At 43.9% G+C, this 20,705-nt stretch overlaps 1 protein-coding gene across 2 annotated transcripts in view; it reads right to left on the reverse strand.

The window, feature by feature from the left end:
• wnt7bb (wingless-type MMTV integration site family, member 7Bb) overlaps nucleotides 1-19,633 on the reverse strand; it is a 57,965-nt gene extending 38,332 nt beyond the window's left edge. Inside the window, exons 1-2 of one of the 2 annotated variants that reach the window (XM_046352561.1) lie at nucleotides 19,007-19,633; nucleotides 10,290-10,516 (exon numbers count right to left, since the gene is read on the reverse strand). In XM_046352561.1, coding sequence (XP_046208517.1) covers nucleotides 10,290-10,516; nucleotides 19,007-19,083 — 304 coding nt within the window. In that variant the 5' untranslated portion in view covers nucleotides 19,084-19,633. Of the gene's footprint in view, nucleotides 1-10,289; nucleotides 10,517-17,059; nucleotides 17,524-19,006 lie in introns of those variants that run through there. The other variant, XM_046352560.1, reaches the window with a different exon arrangement.
• Between the last annotated feature and the right edge of the window lie 1,072 nt (nucleotides 19,634-20,705).

Genomic DNA, 20,705 nt, shown 5'->3' on the forward strand with positions numbered 1-20,705 from the left:
AAACTGCTACAGACCTATATCTATCCTACCATGCCTTTCTAAGGTGTTCGAAAGCCAAGTCAACAAACAGATTACCGACCATTTCGAATCTCACCATACCTTCTCTGCTATGCAATCTGGTTTCAGAGCTGGTCATGGGTGCACCTCAGCCACGCTCAAGGTCCTAAACGATATCTTAACCGCCATCGATAAGAAACATTACTGTGCAGCCGTATTCATTGATCTGGCCAATGCTTTCGACTCTGTCAATCACCACATCCTCATCGGCAGACTCGACAGCCTTGGTTTCTCAAATTATTGCCTCGCCTGGTTCACCAACTACTTCTCTGATAGAGTTCAGTGTGTCAAATCGGAGGGTCTGCTGTCCGGACCTCTGGCAGTCTCTATGGGGGTGCCACAGGGTTCAATTATTGGACCGACTCTCTTCTCTGTATACACCAATGAGGTCGCTCTTGCTGCTGGTGAGTCTCTGATCCACCTCTACACAGACGACACCATTCTGTATACTTCCGGCCCTTCTTTGGACACTGTGTTAACAACCCTCCAGGCAAGCTTCAATGCCATACAACTCTCCTTCCGTGGCTTCCAATTGCTCTTAAATACAAGTAAAACTAAATGCATGCTCTTCAACCGATCGCTACCTGCACCTACCCGCCTGTCCATCATCACTACTCTGGACGGCTCTGACTTAGAATACGTGGACAACTACAAATACTTAGGTGTCTGGTTAGACTGTAAACTCTCCTTTCAGACCCATATCAAACATCTCCAATCCAAAGTTAAATCTAGAATTTGCTTCCTATTTCGCAACAAAGCATCCTTCACTCATGCTGCCAAACATACCCTTGTAAAACTGACCATCCTACCAATCCTCGACTTTGGCGATGTCATTTACAAAATAGCCTCCAATACCCTACTCAACAAATTGGATTGCAGTCTATCACAGTGCAATCCGTTTTGTCACCAAAGCCCCATATACTACCCATCATTGCGACCTGTACGCTCTCGTTGGCTGGCCCTCTCTTCATACTCGTCGCCAAACCCACTGGCTCCATGTCATCTACAAGACCCTGCTAGGTAAAGTCCCCCCTTATCTCAGCTCGCTGGTCACCATAGCATCTCCCACCTGTAGCACACGCTCCAGCAGGTATATCTCTCTAGTCACCCCCAAAACCAATTCTTTCTTTGGCCGCCTCTCCTTCCAGTTCTCTGCTGCCAATGACTGGAACGAACTACAAAAATCTCTGAAACTGGAAACACTTATCTCCCTCACTAGCTTTAAGCACCAACTGTCAGAGCATCTTACAGATTACTGCACCTGTACATACCCCACCTATAATTTAGCCCAAACAACTACCTCTTTCCCAACTGTATTTAATTAATTAATTTATTTGGCTCCTTAGCACCCCATTATTTTTATTTCTACTTTGCACATTCTTCCATTGCAAAACTACCATTCCAGTGTTTTACTTGCTATATTGTATTTACTTTGCCACCATGGCCTTTTTTGCCTTTACCTCCCTTCTCACCTCATTTGCTCACATTGTATATAGACTTGTTTATACTGTATTATTGACTGTATGTTTGTTTTACTCCATGTGTAACTCTGTGTCGTTGTATCTGTCGAACTGCTTTGCTTTATCTTGGCTAGGTCGCAATTGTAAATGAGAACTTGTTCTCAACTTGCCTACCTGGTTAAATAAAGGTGAAATAAAAATAAATAAAAAATGGTTAAAAATAAATAAAAAAATAACCAGAATTTTGATTAATCCCTCAGCACTATAAATCACAGATATTACTTTGGAGTGACCTGTATAAGTCAAACTCTCCTCCAACACAATGCCAAAACATGATTCACCTTCCTCTGTGCAGCCCACTTCTAAACAGAGATAAAAACACACTCTAATCACCGTGACTTATGGAGCGATGTGATCTATTGACAGTGACCTTGTCTGATCTGGGTCGGGGCGGGGGAGCTGGTCTGTTTAGGGGCGTAGTAGTTTCCATCTTCAGCTACTGATCTAGAATGTTCCACTCAAGTGGCTTTCAATGAACCTGCTGACTTGCTCATTTATCTGGCTAGACGTCTGTTTGGCTCGGCCTACCCCGGCAACCCTGCACCCCTATTCTCCCCTTCTGAACCCCTCCCCATCTATACTTCTCAGCGCACTCCGTCTACTGTACACCTCTCAGCCCACCCCGTCTACACCTCTCAGCCCACCCCGTCTACACCTCTCAGCCCACCCCGTCTACACCTCTCAGCCCACCCCGTCTACACCTCTCAGCCCACCCCGTCTACACCTCTCAGCCCACCCCGTCTACACCTCTCAGCCCACCCCGTCTACACCTCTCAGCCCACCCCGTCTACACCTCTCAGCCCACCCTGTCTACACCTCTCAGCCCACCCTGTCTACACCTCTCAGCCCACCCCGTCTACACCTCTCAGCCCACCCCGTCTACACCTCTCAGCCCACCCCCCATGCTGTGTGGGAGTGAGACAGAGCTTCCTTGGGGAGATGATACTGTTTGCTATGGGCCAAGGGGAGAGGAAATAGAGATGTAACCACCCCCCACCAGCTCCCACATTCCACCCCTGTTTGTTTTCGCCTCTTCCTAAAGCACCGGACCTCTCGTTTGCTTGGTAACCAGGCAGTTGGAGCTGGTCGGCATTTCTCTTGCAGTCCGTTCGCCCCCTACCTGGTCGTGCCTTGGAGTGCCTCTCTCCAGAGCTGTACTCATGGAGTCAGGCTCAGCTCTATAACTCAACTCACAGCATGCCTGCCTGCCTGCCTGCCTGCCTGCCTGCCTGCCTGCCTGCCTGCCTGCCTGCCTGCCTGCCTGCCTGCCTGCCTGCCTGCCTGCCTGCCTGCCTGCCTGTCTGTCTGTCTGTCTGTCTGACTGTCTGGTGCAACGCAATGTCAGGCTCAGCACTATAACTCAACTCACAGCCTGTGAGAACTGCCTGTTAGTCTGACAGCTTCTCCTCTCTGATAATTGGTCAAAAAACTAAGGGATCGACATCTACTGTATTGCTTTGTCATTGAATCAAAGCCTGTGGGCTGAGGTCTCCAGTATCTATTAGATTCTATAAAGTGGATTCCCCAGCCCAACCCAGGCTTTTAGTGTTGGTATGAAATAATAGCAGCATTCCTTTATTCTGCACTGAGGTTCACCAAACCCTTTGCTGCATACATTCTCCATTATTGTGCAATGAGCCAGGGGGTAGAGTGATTGAGCCAGGGGCCAGACTGATTGAGCCAGGGGACAGAGTGATTGAGCCAGGGGCCAGACTGATTGAGCCAGGGGACAGACTGATTGAGCCAGGGGACAGAGTGATTGAGCCAGGGGACAGAGTGATTGAGCCAGGGGACAGACTGATTGAGCCAGGGGACAGACTGATTGAGCCAGGGGACAGAGTGATTGAGCCAGGGGACAGAGTGATTGAGCCAGGGGACAGGCTGATTGAGCCAGGGCACAGAGTGATTGAGCCAGGAGACAGAGTGATTGAGCCAGGAGACAGAGTGATTGAGCCAGGAGACAGAGTGATTGAGCCAGGGGACAGAGTGATTGAGCCAGGGGACAGAGTGATTGAGCCAGGGGACAGTGATTGAGCCAGGGGACAGAGTGATTGAGCCAGGGGTCAGAGTGATTGAGCCAGGGGCCAGACTGATTGAGCCAGGGGCCAGAGTGATTGAGCCAGGGGACAGAGTGATTGAGCCAGGGGACAGAGTGATTGAGCCAGGGGTCAGAGTGATTGAGCCAGGGGTCAGAGTGATTGAGCCAGGGGACAGGCTGATTGAGCCAGGGGCCAGACTGATTGAGCCAGGGGACAGAGTGATTGAGCCAGGAGACAGAGTGATTGAGCCAGGGGACAGTGATTGAGCCAGGGGACAGACTGATTGAGCCAGGGGACAGAGTGATTGAGCCAGGGGACAGAGTGATTGAGCCAGGGGACAGAGTGATTGAGCCAGGGGACAGAGTGATTGAGCCAGGGGACAGAGTGATTGAGCCAGGGGCCAGACTGATTGAGCCAGGGGACAGAGTGATTGAGCCAGGGGTCAGAGTGATCGAGCCAGGGGTCAGAGTGATTGAGCCAGGGAACAGAGTGACTGAGCCAGGGAACAGAGTGATTGAGCCAGGGGACAGAGTGATTGAGTCAGGGGTCAGAGTGATTGAGCCAGGGGGAGGACTGACTGAGCCAGGGGCTGGAGTGATTTAACTTTTGCAATAGTTCATCATTGAGCACAATATGAACCTCTTTGAGATGAAAAGCATAAATCCCTATGGTGACAAACTGGTTGGAATGTTAAATAGAAAGTAACCAGGGCAGGGCAGTTAGATGACGGAGCCTACATCTGCCTTTGATGCTGAGTGTAGCCGTTGAAAGGTGTCTGTTTTCATACTATAATCGCTAACATCAAGCACTCTGCTCTTCTGTTCAGGCTGAGGCTGTTCAATCTGAAGGTGCTCAGGCTCAGGGGCTTAGCACTTCCCTGGTGCTCCCTACAATCTACTATTTCACATAAAATAACGACAGGGTTCTTTTAACTTATTGGTGACAGGGGGCAGTATTTTCACGTCTGGATGAAATGCATGCCCAAATTTAACTGCCTGCTACTCATCCACGGAAGATAAGATATGCATATTATTATTGGATTTGGATAGAAAACACTCTGAAGTTTCTAAAACGGTTTGAATCATGTCTGTGAGTATACCAGAACTTATTTAGCAGGCGAAACCCCGAGGACAAACCATTCAGATTTTGTTTTGTTTTGAGGTCACTCTCTTTTCAATGACCTTTCATTGGGCTTCCAGATTTCTAAGGGACCTTCTTGCAGTTCCTATCGCTTCCACTCGATGTCAACAGTCTTTAGAAATTGGTTAAGGTTATTCCTTTGTGTAATGAAGAAGTACGGCCATCTTGAACGAGGGTCACTTGAAGTGTACTGTTAGAGGCTTGTGACCAGAAAGCATGCTTCAGTTTGTTTTCCTCCTGTATTGAACACAGATCATCCGTCTTCAATTTTATCGATTATTTACGCTAAAAAATATCTAAAGTTGTATTACAAAAGTAGTTTGAATTGTTTTGGCAAAGTTTGCAGGTAACTTTTGAGATATTTTGTAGTCACATTGAGCAAGTTGGAACCGGTGTTTTTCTGGATCAAACGCGCCAAATAAATGGACATTTCGGATATATATCGACGGAATTAATCGAACAAAAGGACCATTTGTGATGTTTATGGGACATATTGGAGTGCCAAAAAAAGAAGCTCGTCAAAGGTAAGGCATGAATTATATTTTCATTTCTGCGTTTTGTGTCGCGCCTGCAGGGTTGAAATATGGTTTCTCTCTTTGTTTACGGAGGTGCTATCCTCATATAATCGCATCGTTTGCTTTCGCCAAAAATACTTTTTGAAATCTGACATGTTAGCTGGATTCACAACAAGTGTAGCTTTAATTTGCATGTGTGATTTAATGAATGTTTGATTTTTATGGTAGTTTATTTGAATTTGGCGCTCTGCATTTTCCCTGGCTTTTTGCCAGGTGGACTAGCGTCCTACATAATATCCCAGAGAGGTTAACATTAACTACTACCAATTGAAGATGCCATTAATAATCTTAACTGGGGCCTCCCAGGTGGTGCAGTGGTTAAGGGCACTGTACTACCAGAGACTCTGGGTTTGCGCCCAGGCTCTGTCATAACCGTCCGCGACCGGGAGGTCCGTGGGGCAACGCACAATTGGCCTAGCGTCGTCCGGGTTAGGAAGGGTTTGGTCGGTAGGGATGTCCTTGTCTCATCGCGCACCAGCGACTCCTGTGGCGGGCCGGGCTCAGTGCGCGCTAACCAAGGTTGCCAGGTGCACGGTGTTTCCTCCGACACATTGGTGCGGCTGGCTTCCAGGTTGGATGCGTGCTGTGTTAAGAAGCAGTGCGGCTTGGTTGGGTTATGTATCAGAGGACGCATGACTTTCAACCTTCGTCTCTACCGAACCCGTACGGGAGTTGTAGCGATGAGACAAGATAGTAGCTACTAAAAACAATTGGATACCATGAAATTGGGGAGAAAAAGGGGTAAAATAAAAAATTATATATATATATAATCTTAACTGACCAGCAACAGGCCAAAGTAGACAGCAGTGTTAAAACTGACAATGTGTTGACTTCCCACAGGAAACAACCCACCATTCATCCCTACTATTCATACTGTATCAGAAAATTGCTGCTGAGTATCACTCTCTTGCCATTTATCCTGTTTTTTTCCATGTCTCTGTCCAACCCTACTGCGTCAATTTGCTTTGACTATCAAGGCCCCTCCCTGCCTTGATGATGGATCTGACTTCAATTGCGTTATTAACTGAGGGAAATATCTCGTTCAATAACACCCACTTCTGTTAGCACAGGATAATTCACTCCATATTTTATTGGCTCAACTGTCAGAGGGTGCCAATGTCATTGTGCTGTGAGTGAGATTGCTAAATCTTCTGTGTCCATTGGAGGAAACACAAACCTATTTTAATACCCAGGTTTCAGTGTTTATGGCCTTGTTCTCCAACGTGTCATTTAGAACATAACAGGAGAGCCAACGACTCTTCGCACAATAGAGGAACTGTTGAAGGACATGGCCGTAATGAGCATGTTTCCATCCATCCTTTAAAGTCCCATGGAACAGAACTGCCAGTGTTGAGGAGCGCGGCGTTAGCCAACAGCACCCTTTTTCTCGAAAGGATCTATATTTACAGTATAACAGAAATAAATATCAAATTACTGGCCTTTTCTGAAACAGAATCTTTCCTTGAATCAAGATATTTGGGGTTCTGTAATTCTCAATAACCCAGCTATTAATGTGTGCTTTCTTGGAAGGCGAATGTAATACCACGGAACCCGGCCAAACTGACCGACTCCATCCCAGTGCAAGCAGCGCAGAGAGAAAGCATTAGGCTTGTGGTTCCCTGATCTTTAACTCTTCAGAAAACGACGGCATCTCCCCTGATCCAAAATGAAGACTGGATCATTGAGAAGAGGAAAGGTTTAGTGTTCATAATTTGGGGATTTGAATGAAAAACTTCAGCAGGAGCAGAACAGGGATCTTTTCCTAGGAGTTGATTATGTGGGAGGAGAAGGAAAAGGATTGGAATGTTTGTCTACTAAGGAGGTGTATTCCATGACTTCATATCCCACACTGAACAACAGTACTGTCATAAATACAACAGAATTAGAGAGCACGGCTACTCTCAATGTTCACTAATTGTAAATATCAAATTAGTATCAAAAACAAGCAGCATTGAAAACCCCAATGGCAGATAGACAATAAGATGTTTACGGAAACCACTAAATAGGGCCACTTTTAGAAGTGGAAGTTGACATGCAGCAGTGCTGGTTGATGTGGTGTCCCATGATGACCTAGTAAGGGACATGAAAACCCTAAGCTGTATACTGACTGAATGGCCATCCGATGACCTTTCTACCTACAGTACTGGAGCAGGTAACCTCACAGGTAATTCGCCCATGGAGACCCTGGTAGCAGCCAATCACTAACCAGTGTGAGACATACTGTACAGTACCAGTACCCATGGTCTGGCTCCAATTCTGAGAGAGTGTAGTGCAACATCCCTGGTTTCACTGCCACAGATTATCATAGAGGACAGTATGGCAGTACTGTAGAGAACAAGGACTCTCTCTCTCTCTCTCTCTCTCTCTCTCCCCCTCTCTCTCTCTGTCTCTCAGCGTATAGGAGAGAGGGAAACATCCCTCTAAAGTTAAAGTACATGCCTGACTGAGTTAAGGCTTTGACCATAGATGTGGCCGGGTACATGAGTAAAATAAGAAGAAGTTGTCAAATACAAATTGTCTAAAAACATAAGCAGCATAGTTGTTCAGGGACTAAAGAAAAGAAGATCCAGTAATCAGAGACATGCAGTAGCCTGATCATGTTCTCAGTGATAAGCAAGGCGTACCCTGCGGTGCTGTTCACTTCACGTCTCTCTGAAGCTTTGCAAAAAAGAAAAGATGAAAAAGAAGTGCAAAAGAGAAGAAAATGAGACGAGATCCATTACCAAAGCGCCAGAATTACAACAAAGAAAAATGCTTTTAGAGGGGTTGGAGCTAAGTCAGCCGCTCTTAAATAGCAGTGATTGTTAACAGAGCTATTGGATTAAATGCATAGTCAAACCGCACTTTAACAGCAACAAAACATTTCTAAATGAAAGGAAATGTATAAAAGTCCTTGTAAAAAAAGGCCAAGCAGAAGAGCTCTGCAGAATGCCATTTCCAACGGAAACACCGTAAATGTAAATGTAAATGTTTGTCTGTTTGTAGCTTGTTCTGATTGTATGTACGCGCACACACACACACACACACACACACACACACACACACACACACACACACACACACACACACACACACACACACACACACACACACACACACACACACACACACACACACACACACACACACACACACACACACACACACACACACACACACACACACACCAAGCAATGGACACAACCAGTTTCCTAAGATGAACAACAGATGTGGCCATCTACAGTATTTTGGTTCAACAACGTTCTCTACAATAATACCATTGGTTGTCTCCTCATTTGCTATATCATTTTTCCACCATACTTTTTCCCCATTAGACTTTAGTGCTTCTGGTAACCTTTCCATAACTTTGGTACAGCCAGCAATGTACGGCATACTTTTAACCAGAAGTTCAATGCAAATCTTACATCAACAGAAACCAAGCCATGCTGCAGAAAAGTAACAGTGTTAATTGAGATGAGGATACACCGGACTGGAATATGTTGGAATGGTAACATAATGAAGACGTCTTGAGCAACCATTGCCAATATGTATGGTTATACAATAGAGTTGTGCTCAGTTGGTTAAAGTTTGACTCTGATGTGTACAGCTTGGGTATGGCTTGTGAAGAGCCATTTTTCCAAGGCTACAGGGGTCGGGGCTTGGTAGTGTATTGAGTTCCACTCTAAGGCTACCATTTAGGGAAGGCTACCATTTAGAGAAGGCTAACATCTAGAGAAGACTACCATCTAGAGAAGACTACCATATAGAGAAGGCTACCATATAGAGAAGGCTACCATTTAGAGAAGGCTACCATTTAGAGAAGGCTACCATCTAGAGAAGACTACCATATAGAGAAGGCTACCATATAGAGAAGGCTACCATTTAGAGAAGGCTACCATTAAAATGTAACATGTTTTCAATCACAGCTTAAATGACCGATGACTACCATTGCAATCAGGGTGGGAAATGTCCTCTTTGGTCCACCAGTCACTGGTGGATGCCCTAATTTTACCAGCCACTCAATTTGTTTACCAGATAAATAACAGAAAAAACCCCATCCCACTTTCACCCCATCCCACTGTACCCCATCCCACTTTCACCACTGTAGCATTGAAATGACACTCACACATGTTGTTGTTGCTTTTTACCATGTGGGCTTTGGAGACATTTTGTTTTACTACTCCCAAATGCTCTGTGTGACCACCCTCCAATGTGGCTGGTAAGAATAGACATTCTACCAGCCAATGCCAAAATCTACAAACATTTGGCTGGTGGCTGGTGGCTGGTGTTAATTTCCCACCCTGATTGCAATCCAGTCCTCCCTGCAAATAAGATTTGAAGTAACTCTTAAAATGTCAGCCTCATGCCTCCCCACAAATGTAGCAAACTTATTTTTGTTTTATTATAATTTGTATTGTTTTTATCTCAAATGGTCCACCCCCCCCCCAATGGTCATGCTGCTCCCCTAACCCCCCCCCCAATGGTCATGCTGCTCCCCCTATTGTCACCCCCCCAATGGTCATGCTGCTCCCCTATTGTCACCCCCCAATGGTCATGCTGCTCCCCCTATTGTCACCCCCCCCCCCCAATGGTCATGCTGCTCCCCCTATTGTCACCCCCCCCCAATGGTCACGCTGCTCCCCCTATTGTCACCCCCCTCAACTCCAATGGACATGTATTTATTCATCACTGCTACAGTTATGATTTCTGTTTCTATTGTTGTTGTTTTTTATTACCATTTTCATTCTTTCATTCCACTCAGTCCTGCATGTTGGAGCTCGGAGCCTAAGATTTTCACTGTACCCTGCAATCACACCTGTCCAAGTGACAATTAAACACTCTGAATCTAAATCTGGCATACATGTCTTTCTGAGTTGAGGAAATTACAGCGTAAGACCCTAGTGCAGCAGAGAATGATCTCCCCCTTCAAAGCCAAATCCTCCCCAGCCTTGAGACAGGCCCAAGGTGCCCAGACTGACCTACTCGCAGCTCCTGTCCAAAGACAGTCCTCTCCCCCAGGGCGGAGCAATTCCAGCGGCCATAGCGGAACTGGTACTGACACTCATTGATGCCCAGCTGGGCGCCCTCCCCCACCACGATGATGGCATCCGGGCGGCTCTGGCAGATGGCCCTCTGACGAGGGGCCAGCCCAGGGATCTTGTTGCAGATGATGTTGGCACCCAATGCCACCACGGAAGACAGGGCCCTATGGATCGGGAGGTAACACACACACACACACACACACACACACACACACACACACACACACACACACACACACACACACACACACACACACACACACACACACACACACACACACACACACACACACACACACACACACACACACACACACAGTCAGTCAGTCAGTGCTACTGCAGGATAGATTACATGGACTTTAGGCCTCTCCAGACCAGGAATAAATTAAACCAAAGCCTTGATGAGCATTCCTTAATTACTCAGTGCTGTTTTACAAAAATATATTACATTTGAATGGATTAGAGGTGAGATAGCAAAGAGAGCATCTGAAACCAATATCTGATGATGCATACGATTGTAAAACATTGTGTTTATTTTTTTACTGACAATGCCTCTCCGCATTGGTTTGGCTCGTGATCGTAGAGAAATGAGTTGGGAGTTTTGCGTTAATTGTTAGGTAACATGGCTAGAATTGTTTCCAGGGATGAGGGAGCTGGGCAAGCCTTGCACCGGCACAACCGTGCCTTCAATTTGTAACTGGGCTTCTCAACCAAGAAGTCACACACAACTATGTTATCCCGACGAATTTGAGATTGATCTGTTTAAAGCATGCATGCAGTGTACTGCACCGCCTATAAATATAATATATATAATATATGCCATTTAGCAGATGCTTTTATCCAAAGCGACTTACAGTCATGTGTGCATACATTCTACGTATGGGTGGTCCCGGGGATCGAACCCACTACCCTGGCGTTACAAGCGCTATGCTCTACCAACTGAGCTACAGAAGGACCAATATATTTCCTGTGTGAGTTTTCTTTCCTTTATCCACATTTTGATAGCTATGCTACAGTATGCCTGGCTAATAGCAAGGTTTCAGACACCAGCCTCTCTGCAAGCCCAATGAGGTGCAAGTCCTCGAGGGTTAACCCTAGATCAAGCAGCCATTTAACCCATGACATGACACCTTGGAGCTTCTGCTCCTCAGAGGCTGTTCTGTAGCACCTCTGATCACCGCCTTGGGACTTAATATCATCCCTGTTCCTGACACATGTTGGATGGGTTTGGAACAGTCATGTACCAGAAAACAGACGGCTAAACAAATGGGGTTATTTCTCTATCAGAGTGTTTATAGCCATCCAAACCCTGCAGATACATGCCTTTCAAACATGTCAGTAGGAGCCGTAAAAGAGCATGAAGACGAATGCCAGCTTTGATGTCTGACGTAGGCCTTCAAGGGCTTTACCACAAGCAGGGCAGGCTGATGCAGGCAAGTTGTGTGTCAGCGAAAAACGACAGTAGGGGTAGAGGGAGAGAGAGGGGGGTGAAAAGAGAGGGAGAGAAGAGAGAAAGGCGGGAGAGAAGAGAGAGAAATGGGAGAGAAGAGAAAAAGGGAGAGAGGAGAGAGGGAGAGAAGAGAGAAAGGGGAGAGAAGAGAAAAAGGGGAGAGAGGAGAGAGGGAGAGAAGAGAGAAAGGGGAGAGAAGAGAAAAAGGGGAGAGAGGAGAGAGGGAGAGAAGAGAGAAAGGGGAGAGAAGAGAAAAGGGGGAGAGAGGAGAGAGAAGAGAGAAAGGGGGGAGAGAAAAGAGAGAAAGGGGAGAGAGGGAGAGAAGAGAAAAAGGGGAGAGAGGAGAGAGGGAGAGAAGAGAGAAAGGGGAGAGAGGGAGAGAAGAGAAAAAGGGGAGAGAGGAGAGAGGGAGAGAAGAGAGAAAGGGGAGAGAAGAGAAAAAGGGGAGAGAGGAGAGAGGGAGAGAAGAGAGAAAGGGGAGAGAGGGAGAGAAGAGAGAAAGGGGAGAGAGGGAGAGAAGAGAGAAAGGGGAGAGAGGGAGAGAAGAGAGAAAGGAGAGAGAGGGAGAGAAGAGAAAAAGGGGAGAGAGGAGAGAGGGAGAGAAGAGAGAAAGGGGAGAGAAGAGAAAAAGGGGAGAGAGGAGAGAGGGAGAGAAGAGAGAAAGGGGGAGAGAAAAGAGAGAAAGGGGAGAGAGGGAGAGAAGAGAGAAAGGGGGGAGAGAGAAGAGAGAAAGGGGAGAGAGGAGAGAGGGAGAGAAGAGAGAAAGGGTAGAGAGAGAGGAGAGAAATGGGGAAAGAGGAGAGTGGGGGCGAAGGGAGTGTGACAAAGAAAAGAGGGAGAGAAGAGAGAGCGGGGTCGACTGCATTTTGTGGATTCCCCTTCAAAACGATTATGGAACAAAACCATACTGCCCCTCTGACTCAAACAACCCAAAGAGAGGATGAATATTGATTGTAAATTGGTTATGGCCCAACCATGTTCATCTTAATTGTTTGGCTCTCTTCAGATAAAAAATAAACCTTGAATGTAAAACCACATGACATGTTGAAATTAAACCATAACGGCAACCAGTCATCTCTGGCAACAAGAAATACTTCTGTCTAATTCAGGATCTTTGGTACTTCATCTGCACTAGAGGATGTAGTATGGATGTGTTGTGGGTAAGCTTCAGTTGCAAAAGTTGTTTAAAATTCTTAAAGATTCAAACATTTAAGCTCCGTGAACTCAAATGAACTGCAAAGGATTTCATTAGTTCACAAGAGATGATTCAGACATCCCTGCTTGCTTCAAAACTGCTGTGCATCCTAAGCAACATATACCTCTCTGTTTTTCATATCCAAAACGATATGATAAATGAACCTCACCCAGGCTTCGATCTTTGCAAAGATAACATAATCACCATGCAGGCGTAAAGAAATCAGGTGCATAATCAAAGTCTGGCAAATGCCATTAGAAATCTCTCAAATGTCATTCAAAATCTCAGCTTCATATCCATCCAAAACTGAAATTGAGATATAAAGCAAATCATTTGTGAAGCACAGAGCACTAAAATAACTCTGCATACCTCTCAAACCTGTTGTTCCTTGATGTCTACCAAACAAAACCATCCAAATGCTCCACCAACCTTCTCTACTGTAAAATAACCCCCATGGAGTTTGTGGTTTAAATGTATGATGGAATCATATACTGCATGATACTAATACAGCAGGGTAGCCTAGTGGTTAGAGCGTTGGACTAGTAACCGAAAGGTTGCAAGTTAAAATCCCCGAGCTGACAAGGTACAAATCTGTCGTTCTGCCCCTGACCAGGCAGTTAACCCACTGTTCCTAGGCCATCATTGAAAATAAGAATTTGTTCTTAACTGACTTGCCTAGTAAAATAAAGGTAAAAAAATAAATAAAATAAAAAACATTTGAGGTCAGGTGCACTGTAACTGAAGCTCTAGCAAGGTAAACCGATGGATTACATCACGTGACACAGTCAGGAGAACAAAAGAGTTTGGCAGACATAGATCCCAAATATCCTATAACAACAATAATAACAGTAATGCCTGTGTGTTGCGTCTCGGTCAGCAACGAGTCACTGTGCACCTCACTGACTATTAAAGTGATTATGAGGAGCTTAATGATATTGCTATTATTCTCCTGGGTAATAGTATCCTTGCCATTTCCAGCTGCCAATTCCCAGTATCACTGTCTAACATGGGCTTGCAAAAGCAGCAGACAATGCAAAACAGAGCGTTCCTCAGTTAAGCTGTTAAATCCCTGCATCATCAAAGTGCACAAATGCGATTCTGTTTGCTTAGTGACAACTCTGTGTGCACAGTAGCAGTTTGCGACAGAGAGCATTGCAATAGACACAGCTAGGAGCCCCATTGCCTGCTCAAATTAGATATTGTGAATATGTGTTAACCAAAAATGTGTTATCTGGTCTACATGTTGAAAGTGTAAGTACTTTTGGTAAATGTTTTTAAGGAAAAAAAAGATCGACAATATATACTAAACCAAAATGCTGCATAAATGCAACATGTAAAGTGTTGGTCCCGTGTTTAATGAATGAAAAAAAGATCTCTGAATATTTCCAAAAGCACAAAAGCTTATTAGTCTCAAATTTTGTGTTCAAATTTGTTTACATCCCTGTTAGTGAGCATTTCTCCTTTGCCAAGATAATCTATCCACCTGACAGGTGTGGTATGTCAAGACGATGATTAAACAGCATGATAATTACACAGGTGCACCTTGTGCTGCATGGGGACAATAAAAGGCCACTCAAAAATTGGCATGCTGACTGCAGGAATGTCCACCAGAGCTATTGCCAGAGAATTTAAAGTTCATTTATTTATCATAAGCGCATCCAACGTCATTTTAGATCATTATTTCAGCACGTCCAACCGGCCTCACAACCTCAGACCACGTGTAGCCGTCCCTGGACCTCTGCATCATCTGAGGTCAGCCACCCGGACAGCTGATGAAACTGAGGAGTGTTTATGTAATAAAGTCCTTTTGTGGCAAAAAAATATTTCTGATTGGCTGGGCCTGGCTCCCTAGTCGGTGGGCCTATGCCCTGTCATGTGAAATCCATAGATTAGGGCCTAATGCATTTATTTAAATTGACTGATTTCTTTATATGAACTGTAACTCAGTAAAATTGTTGAAATTGTTGCATGTTGCATTCATATTTTTGTTCATTATAGAAACAATTCTGCTACCAGAAATGTACAGTGGGCTATGTAGGGATGTTAACTATAGCAAATCCAGTGATTCCCACAGTGGATTATTGTGCAGGCAAAATAACCTTCCCACAAACCTTCCATTATAAAGTGGTGGGTTGGATGGGGCTACACACACCAACACACACACACACACCTATTCCATCAGAGAGAATGCCTTTGATATGACACAGCATTAAGCTCACAGGTATGTCTCACCGAGAAAGAAGATGTCAGACACAAAGTGCTCCAGTGGCAAATTGCTGGAATATCAATTGTGAAACGAAATTAACCTGTTTTGTGGACATTTACGATATCAATTAATAATATTTACCTCAAGTAAAAACAAATGGTTCTCTAATGAAAAGCTTCTAAAACGTGTGTAATATGTGAAGGCCTATTTGAAGGCAAGATAAATAAGTAGAACAACAAAGGAGCTCGTGTTCATCTCTTATTCCATTAGGGTTTAATATGGTAAAAACGTATTTCTAAAGTTCCCCGTTTTAACAACGACATACTGTTCCGATTTGGTGACGTGGCGCAATAAAGGCAAGTTTAAATGTGTGATTGGCCTTAATTGAGTATTATTTAATTGAATTATAGCGTACTCTGACTAATCCCTCTGTGTGTGGAAGAGTTATTTGCCACCCATGCAGTTCACCAAATTTCAATGTGAGTTCCACTTATAACACATATAAACATTATTTGCACATGTAATGAGAGAGAAAGGAGCACCTTGGAGGATGGGGATCACTATCCTCTCTTTTCTTTTTCCACTTTAAAAACATCCTCATCCCTAAAACCTATTTCATTTTCTGTACTGTAACTAAGCATGTTTAAATTATAAATTCAAACAATGGTAGTTTATCATGTGCAAATCCATACTAAACATAGGCATAGCCACATTTAACTGCAACCATGAACCACATATATTTTAACATCAAGTTTGGGGTCTCCAGTAACATCAAGTTTGGGGTCTCCAGTAACATCAAGTTTGGGGTCTCCAGGATGGATTCAAAGTATGGTTCAGTGATTATTTTTAAAACGAAAATAAAACGTTATCTTGCGAGAGCAACTGATTCAATGACGCAAGTATTATGACTAGTGTCAATCACGTGCATACATGTCAGAGACCGATGTTTTACAGCCACTTTTCCAGATGTCTTTAAATTATACCTTGGTAGATCTGCATAAAACCATGGGTGATGTAATGCATAAATCCTAATCCATATCCACATCTGTGACAGGTAATAATCCAATGCATGCGTAAAAGCTATTCATACCTTCGGGGTTTGCTAACATAGGGGGAAAAAATGAAATAATGTTCTCTCTCCATTTAATTGTCTTGAACATCTCTGCCACTCTGTGGCCAAATGAAACCGTGTCCAACCGTCATTACAATTGTTGTAAGGAGGATTTGGGTCTTTAAGAAGAATAAATTGACATAACAAAACAAGTATTTATATTACCTCATCAGAAGCAAGTCCTGTGTTACAACCTGCCCATAAAATAGGACTTCGGGTAATTGACATCGACGTAAAACTCGATCCGTTATTTACCACGTGGACCGGAGGGATTCCCCAGCTACCTGAAGCATACATGTATGCTTTTATAACGAATAGATTTTGAGTATAATTTTGTCATTTTAAACGGTAAAGTCTTTGGAGCACCATCGAATGTTCTGGAAAAACCCAATATTCAATCAAATTCGGTGCGTAAAATGCACACCCAAGCAGAAAAGCGCTGACATCGAAATAATGTTGAATCTTCATTTTGATATATAACTAGTTCTCTTAAATGACTTGTTCTATATTCAACGATGTTGTATGTTCTATATTCAAACCGTTTTTAGTAGGGACGTACACTGTGGAAGCAAACAACCATACCTTAACCAACAACCTGCGCCAATCTTTCAGAGAGAGATTTAACAACAGAATTATCCAACAAGTATCTCGAAAATGACATTCATATAGGCCTACTCAGTATGTCTTTGAACACAAAAGCACACAAGTGAGCTAACTAAGGGGCCCGTTGATTGGGTCAACTTACAGGTAGCTCCCACTCGTAAGGATGAGGAAGATCTGTGGATAGTAGACTGATAGCAGTACACTGCGCGACGAGAATATGATCATGATGACATTGAACAAATGGCCGCTTTCCGATGGAGTGAAACGAAATAATGTGATAAACTCCTTTTTAATTCCTTGATGTCGCTCGTTTTAGTTCCCCTTTGCTCCAAAATCAAACAGCTGACTCCCCGTTTGCTGCGAAGCGTTTGCGGTGCTCGCTTGAGTGGCGGTGCTATGCAGCTCCTAGCTCCCAGTCCCAGGGCCGTGAGTGTGCAGCGGGCGCGGAGATTGGCTCTGTCATCTCTCAGCGGTAGAGGCTGTTACAAAGTGTGGTTTCCGAGCCGGAATGATGATGGTTTTAGGGATTTTGGATGGCAGAAAAGTGCCTTTCTTCACTCTCATGAGAGTCGTGGCTGCCATTGGGCAGAGAGACACTGCTATCCGCCCACTTCTGCGCCACAACAGGGCCATAGGGTGATAGTGATCCGCTGCAACCCTGGAAAGCTGTATTTCATTCATCAAATCAAACTCCAAAGTAAACAAACACTGGCGCACTCACTGACGGTTTCATCTTTAGGCCTACTGATTCACACACACATCATCATGTTGAAGAAAAAAAACGTCCGTGCGTAATGGCGTAAAACAAATATATTACATTGTATTGCACACATTTTTATCCAAAGCTTGTTAAAAAAAAGTTAATGTGATCATATCGTTATTTAATTAATAGACATAAATTGTGAAAAGCCTAATAACTACACTGTATATAAATTATCAATTGATATGATGTGTTAATAATAATGGCTTCAGTCTAAGGTGTTAATACCAACAAGCTCTCACAGTCTCACTGCAGAATTAGACGTTTTAATACTCAGGATCCGCAAGGTGCATCTTTCCGTTGAACCCGGTGAATGAAAGGCTCTGTCTGCACAATCGCTTCAGCCCAACGTGATTTCACTCGTCACCTGCAGACTCAACTTATTGTGTGTGAAGAGGTCATCGTGAAAGATTTTCCCAGGCTGATGGAGGGAGTAGTAGGCGCGGGAATGAGCTAACTGGTTTGGCTTGATGAAACCATGAGATATCTGGTGACGCTTCACTTGGAGTGATTTTTTCCTATTTGGCCTGTTTAGATATGAATACCTGTGGAGGTTATCCGTTAGGCCAATTTCACTCAAGTATCACAGCAATGGAACGAGCTGGGGAATGACACCTGTTGTTTTGATAACTATGACATGGCTATGGATTCTTGTATGAGGAGCAACACTAGTCTGAAAGACTTACTTCTGTTGAAACAGATGTGTTTTATTACTATTTTGTTTGAACTGGTTGCATATCATTATTCTCTATGAGGTATGGCATCTCTTCTTGTTTTTGCAAACACGGAACATGTATAAATCATCTCTCTTTATGCATCAAGGTGAGCTATTGCAAAACAGGTAAAAACTCAGTCTAGGCTGTGGAATGTGGAAATACAACTCAACCAGGCTGAAGGTATGCAGCAGAGAGCCGGAGCGGTGGAGACAGACAAGCGGGTCAAATTATCTCGCTATAGAGCGACAGACCAACCAGACTGAGCAGATGAACGAAAACTCCAATTTAATATGGATTCATCTTCTTTGGGGGGTTTTGCAAACCGCTAAATAATTGGACAGATTTTACGCACGCGTCCAGCAGTTGTCCCTGATGGCTATGGGTGTCAGGTTTATTTTAACACTGACATGGACGGAACACACTGAGTTGTTTTAGTTCGTTTGTTAGGTCAGGTTGGTCGAATTACTGCCCGAATTACACTGCATTTGTATGTATTCAGAATATCCATAGCCGTATGTGGTACAGCGTGTTGTAGGCTATATTTAAAATAATAATACACACAATAAAGCAACATAAACATATTGACAGTTGCAATAAGTACATTTACACTTACCCAAGCCTTAAGTAGATGATGCCAAAACACAAGAAGACGTAAAAACTCCACCTTCGGAGGGGTCTGTGCATGATCATAACCGCTTCTGGGACTGGCCATTCACTAAAATGAAATGGTCACGCTTACGTTCACATTGGTAACACTACAATACCTAACCTTTCCAGATGCAGATAGGCCTGTAACTTCTGTTTTCCAAAATGTAAAATCTAAACACCTTTGAAATATTTAGCCGTCTGAAATCCATTGTCAACGCGTCACAGGTGAGAGTCGCAGAGTGATGTTGATCCAAAACGTGCGTGTTAAAAAACGAAACACTTATGAGAGTGAGAGAGAGGGGTCGAGGAGAAAGATGAGTTCTCGAGTGAAGCGTTCTTATATTTCGTCCTTTGTATCAAAGTAGTGCAAGATATGTATTCTCACTTGTTCTTGCTAGCGCCAGGTACATTTACACCCGGTGCAATGTCCTCTTTTTCAATAGAATCTCGTCTGTATTGAAGCCGTGACACATCGGTTGCAGTTCCTCTCCCTCGACGACATCTTCAATTCTTTCCATGTAGCTGCAGGTACTCTAATACAGGTAACAACAGTTCTATCCACGCCTCCTCCTTTGAACTGGTATGGATATGCAGGGGATGGGACGGGCTTCGGGGTTGAGCTGAACACGTGCAGTTGTTGTACAGTAACCCACAGATAGCCGAACCGAAACGGCCTTATATACTGTAGGCTAGTTGAGGTTGCAACCTTGGGTATTGCCCACCAGGAGATAGACTTTCCTCATCAAGTAGCCAATCAATGGTAGCGATTAGTCCACCAGTTTACATTGTGACTAGTGAATAGAAGAGTATTCTGCATTTAATTCGTATAGCAACAAAAACAAGTTTCATGGCACATTTTGTGAATTATAGACAATATGTAAAGCTCATTAGGGAAATGTATTTCTTATTTTTCGATAGATCAAATCATAGGGCTCGTTTTCAATAAATACGCGACAGATTTTCCTACTATGATGAATGCGTTTTAGAACAATTCATAAAAATGCCTCCTTGAATGTCTGTCCCCTGGGGTCCCTTCCTGCTGTATAATACTCCCCCTGGTGGCTAAAGGAGACAACTACTGTCTTACTGCCAGAAGTCTTCTGTGTTACTGTTCTGTCCTATATGATGTGAGTGGGTGTGCCTCTGAATGTGTTTCTGACTGTGGGTCAAGCTAGGTCTTCTAGTTATATCACTACTCTTTTCACATCAAGATGCCATCACACTTGACATTACAGACAGTTTGGTGGCTCATTTCGTGTATATTTTAACTGATGTGCGCCTGTGTAATCATTAGAAAGTGTAAATCACCATCAATATTCAATATGCAATATGCAAATGTATTTAAATTGAGTTTTGTTAATTTCTGTATTTTTTTTGTTGCATTCAAATTGTTTAAATGACGAAGAAATGTAATCCATTATTCAAGATTCCATAAGATTTTATGAATCATTAATGCTCTTTGTTAAAACAGCACATAAACTGTAAGTCATACCCTATTTGAACAAAACTATCCGCATGAAAACATCTAAACTGGAATAATAATTACAGTTTAAACAAAAATTACAGACATGACCCATCTCTGTGCTGCTGAGAGTTATTGTTAACCACGAGAAACAGACAAAACAGCAGAAACCTTTGTTTCAAGACATCCTTGCTTTGTGGTT

Source organism: Oncorhynchus gorbuscha, linkage group LG06, assembly GCF_021184085.1.
Source record: "Oncorhynchus gorbuscha isolate QuinsamMale2020 ecotype Even-year linkage group LG06, OgorEven_v1.0, whole genome shotgun sequence".
Classification (NCBI taxonomy): domain Eukaryota; kingdom Metazoa; phylum Chordata; class Actinopteri; order Salmoniformes; family Salmonidae; genus Oncorhynchus; species Oncorhynchus gorbuscha.